Genomic DNA, 4,855 nt, shown 5'->3' on the forward strand with positions numbered 1-4,855 from the left:
CCCCCCCCCAGGTTGCTTTGACACAAAATTTAGGCTCCCACAAACCCCAAAATCCCTCTTCACCCTCCCAGCGGGGCGGCCCCGCTCCGGCGGGGCGGTCGGAGAGGATGGGCGGTCTTTCCTCTGCAAACTTTCCTTTTCCCCTCCCTCGCCGCCTTTTTTTTCTCCCCCCCCCCTCCTCCTCCTCCTTCCCTCCCCTTCTCTCCCCTCCCTTCGCCCCTCTCTCCATTCCCCGACGGCGATGGCTGAGAGGCCGGGGAGCATCGGGGGAGCACCTCCTCTACCCTCCTGGTTCTTGCCCGCTCCCCGAGGTCGTTCCCAAAGCGACATCTCCTCCTTCTCCTCCTCCCGGAGAACTTGCCTGCTCCGGTCCAACGTGGGCGGCTCAGGTAAGAGGGAAGGAGTGGGGAGGGTTCTTGTGTCCCAGACTCCCACCATCACCACCGTTTCGAGCTGAACTGGGGGAATTTGGGAAAAGACATCCTCTTCCACATCCTGCCCTGCCCTGCCAGAACTAGGGCTGCCTTATTTTGGTAGTCAAAGCGTGGGACCCTGTTTTACGGAGTGCTTGATTGAGGTGATTGCCTCATCATCACCTCGAGGTGATGCTCATCAGTTTCATACTCGTGTTGTCAGATTTCAACAGACCCCAGTAAACAAACAAGATGATGTTTGTCAACTTCGGGGCTGTTCATACCTGTGTTTTCAGCTTTAAATGAACTCCAGTAAAGTTGTGGGTACCCACTCATTCGCTGAAGCATCTCTGGCTGCGAGGGCAGAAAAGCCCCAGGATGGCTCCAAGATGTGTTGCATCAAAACTCCTCATCCTGCCACTTCAGACATTACACTTCAGTTGCGTGTTGTGATTTTGCCTCATGCATTTCTGTCTCCTTCAGGTTTTTCATCAGAAGGTGAGGCAAAAAAAATATTTGTGAGTCATTATCCCACCGTCCTCCTTCAGGAGATGACCACTGCGAGCGCACAGGGGATGATCTGGGGGTGGAAGCTGGTCCTTTGGGATGGAGTAGGCTTCCTGCAGGATTCGGAGTAGCTGTGCTGCGTAAAACGGGAGGAAGTGAGAGTCCTAGTTTACAGTGCAGATATTCGAAAGTGGCCAAAGTAAAATAAACATATACTCAGATGGGCTGTTCTTTACTCGGGCCGTTTCCTGAGGTCAGGTGTTAAGGAAAATGAAATTCTGGTCTCCACGCCGCTGAGCACGCCGCTTTGAAAATGTGTGGTGGCCTGTTTGCAAATCAGCCCTGCTCTGTTGACTAAAACAAGGCTGTAGGCACACACGTCCCTGGTGATGTAGGTGTTTTGGATGCGCTCGTACACTCTGCTGCATAGAGGTACCTACAAGGCCATCAGGGAAGGTCCAGAGTGGACTGAGGGACCTCCTGGCCTGCAGCACAAGTAGGACAGTGCAGTGCGTGGTCAGGTCTAAAGTGAACCACAGTATCCTCTTAGGTTTGCTCCTCAGGCGTTGTTAAGATGAAACAAGACCATTTGCTTAGGGAGGCTCAAATACATGGTTCTGCCTGCCTGATGAGGAGAGGGGGAGCGAAAACTCGTTTGGTCACATAGGAGCAGGTAGATTCAACTTGGGGAGCCGGAGGCTGTAAGCAAAAACAACTCTACATATCATTTTCTGCATCATTTTTCTGTTCCGTGTCTGCTTAAAAGTTACATTGAAGGACATTTGGGACAGGGAGGAGGTAGGACATTCCAGTGGTTTGTCCAAATCAGAAAGGACTACTTTTGGGTGTGAGGTGTATTTTGGTAGCATCTGGAAAAGTGCTGCATGAACAATGTCCTATGACTTGGTGTGTACAAGGTGCCTTAACCTGGATGCAGAGAGATCACCACAGAAGTTGACAATATTGAGACTATGTCAATGTTAGGCTACATTCGTTGTTGGTTTAACTACAAAGACTATTAACAATGTGCTGGGTTTATTAGAAGAGACTGGCAAATCTAGTGGAGGTAAAATGATGGTATTTTCAAAGATGCGTTGTTATTTGTGGTTTCTTACACACAAAATTTAGGTGTCCCTATTGCCTTACTTGATTTTTTTCTTTTAATTTTGAGGATGTGCTTCCTGCCAGCGAGTCACAAGAGTTGCTTTCTCTGGTTTTTATTTTTTTGACATCTTTTCTCTCATTCTGTATTTTCTCCATTGCTGCTTCCTGTACCTTTTTTTTCCAGCTGCTCATTGGGCACAACAAAAATACATGCTGCCACACAACTGTTGATTCCCTCTTTAAAAAGGAAAGTATGCATTAAGAGGGGTGCCTGAGCTGAATGACTGCCAGGAAGACCACTAAACCACCGTGCCTGGGGAGCTGCCCCAGGGCTTGGAGTTGAGAGGAGGGCACTTGGTTGCTTGGTGGGAAGCAGAGGCCGTGAAACTTAAGTTTCACATGGACATGTTTTCAGACTCACAGAATCACAGAATAGTTAGAGTTGGAAAGGACCTTAAAAGATCATCCAGTTCCAACCCCCCTGCCATGGGCAGGGACACCTCCCACCAGACCAGGTTGCTCAAAGCCCCATCCAGCCTGATCTCAAACACCTCCAGGGATGGGGCAGCCACAGCTTCTCTGGGCAACCTGTTCCAGTGTCTCACCACCTTCACAGCAAAGAATTTCTTTCTGGTATCTAATCTAAACTTCCTCTCTTCCAATTTAAACCGTTACCTCTTGTCCTGTCACTACACTTCCTGACAAAGAGTCCCTCTCCATCTCTCCTGTAACTCCCTTCAGATATTGGAAGGCTGCTAGAAGGTCTCCCCAAAGCCTTCTCTTCTCCAGGCTGAACAACCCCAGCTCTCTCAGCCTGTCCTCACTGGGGAGGTGCTCCATCCCTCGGTAGGCTTTGATTCAGACCCAGGGAGCAGCAGATGCTAAAATGGTTTCCAGGGAGGAGGTAGGACATTCCAGTGGTTTGTCCAAATCAGAAAGGACTACTTTTGGGTGTGAGGTGTATTTTGGTAGCATCTGGAAAAGTGCTGCATGAACAATGTCCTATGACTTGGTGTGTACAAGGTGCCTTAACCTGGATGCAGAGAGATCACCACAGAAGTTGACAATATTGAGACTATGTCAATGTTAGGCTACATTCGTTGTTGGTTTAACTACAAAGACTATTAACAATGTGCTGGGTTTATTAGAAGAGACTGGCAAATCTAGTGGAGGTAAAATGATGGTATTTTCAAAGATGTATTGTTATTTGTGGTTTCTTACACACAAAATTTAGGTGTCCCTATTGCCTTACTTGATTTTTTTCTTTTAATTTTGAGGATGTGCTTCCTGCCAGCGAGTCACAAGAGTTGCTTTCTCTGGTTTTTATTTTTTTGACATCTTTTCTCTCATTCTGTATTTTCTCCATTGCTGCTTCCTGTACCTTTTTTTTCCAGCTGCTCATTGGGCACAACAAAAATACATGCTGCCACACAACTGTTGATTCCCTCTTTAAAAAGGAAAGTATGCATTAAAGATGCAAAGCTGTTTAATTTTTAATGTGGTGGTTAGAGGATTGTTTTTATACCGAGATGCCATTGAAATAACCTGCTTTTTCATTCCCCCACTAACCTGGAGAACAACTGTAATGAGGACAGAAAGGTGAAGCACTTAGAGAAACAGTATGAGCCATATTATTATTTTTGCTCCTGCCTCTTTCTCTAGCTGCACCATTTGGTTAATTTAAAGTAGGTCACTCATTTACATCAGATGTTACCTGTGCTCCAGCTGCTCCGTTTAGAAAAGAATAATTTGCATTTTAAATAACTTGCAAAATGTTTGCTCTCTGCCTGTTCCTGGTGTGATTCACTTGCAACTGGTGAAGTCTCAAGTTGCAGTTTCTGTTGCATATTTGTCTTCGTTTTCTAGATCCCGACGCCAGTTGTGCTGAGAAGACGATCTTGTCTCCTCACACTCCATCAGCGATGGGTTGGCACCCCTATAGACACTTCATGCTGCCATTTATTCCACTAGCTCCTGACCTACCCCTCTCCATGCAGGATCTGTTAAGAGGCAGTATTTGTAGAGACCCTTCAAGCCAAGGGAAATATAATAGCCTTTCTAAAAGCAGCTTTGGCAGTGGCTCATAAAATACATCTGTTTGCTAATTTAGATCAGTACAGTGTGTATCTCGATGTGGTCCCCATGTTTGTGCTGCCTTTGCTTTCTTACCCCCACTCCTTCCCCTGGTGATTATCGTTTCTGCAAGTAGCAACTTCCTGGTATCACTTTGCAGCATCTCACTCCATCAGCTGCGGTCCAGTTTGTGAGGACAATCTATTTTCAGATTTTTCTTCATCTGAAAGCTGGCCTTCTAGGGTTGGTGATTCAGACCCAGGGAGCAGCAGATGCTAAAATGGTTTCAGACAATCCGTCTTTCGTATTTGATAGCTAAATAACGTGGCTCCTAAAAAAACAAAGTCCTGCCCTACCTTTGCTACTGTGCTGGTGGCTTCAGGGCAGCGAGGCTTTAATTCAAGCCAGAATATGACACGATTTGCCTGTAAAAAAAAATAATAAAAAAAGGCAAAATCTCCTTTTAAAGGCGCGTCGTAAAAGCCTGTTCCGTAAAAGGGACGCCAGAGAAAGGGAAACCGGGTTTTGCTTTCGCCGAAGCCGGTGTGTGACTCCCGCTTCTCACCCCAAAAGCGGGAGGACCCCCCTCCCCCCCCAAAAATAAACCAACCAACCAAAAAAGCAAACGTTTTGAGTCCCAGGGCTGTAAAACTGGTGGAAAAAAAGCCTCTTGCCTGCGTGAAGACACCCCCGGGGGGGGTGCAGACGCACGGAGGGAGGGGACGCGGGGGTCCCCCCGCGTCCCCTCCCTCCGTACG

The 4,855-nt window shown here is 47.4% G+C and overlaps 1 protein-coding gene and 1 long non-coding RNA gene across 2 annotated transcripts in view; one reads left to right on the plus strand and one right to left on the minus strand.

Moving 5' to 3' along the window:
• LOC106886539 overlaps positions 1–4,792 on the minus strand; it is a 7,901-nt gene extending 3,109 nt beyond the window's left edge. Inside the window, exons 1-2 of the long non-coding RNA XR_001411673.1 lie at positions 4,712–4,792; positions 4,454–4,522 (exon numbers count right to left, since the gene is read on the minus strand). This is a non-coding gene — a long non-coding RNA (uncharacterized LOC106886539). The remainder of the gene's footprint in view (positions 1–4,453; positions 4,523–4,711) is intronic.
• The window catches only part of PHACTR2 (phosphatase and actin regulator 2), a 176,015-nt gene continuing 171,401 nt past the window's right edge, over positions 242–4,855 (plus strand). Inside the window, exon 1 of the mRNA XM_014939560.1 lies at positions 242–389. Coding sequence (XP_014795046.1) covers positions 242–389 — 148 coding nt within the window. The remainder of the gene's footprint in view (positions 390–4,855) is intronic.

Source organism: Calidris pugnax, unplaced genomic scaffold (assembly GCF_001431845.1).
Source record: "Calidris pugnax isolate Ruff unplaced genomic scaffold, ASM143184v1 scaffold57, whole genome shotgun sequence".
Taxonomy (NCBI): domain Eukaryota; kingdom Metazoa; phylum Chordata; class Aves; order Charadriiformes; family Scolopacidae; genus Calidris; species Calidris pugnax.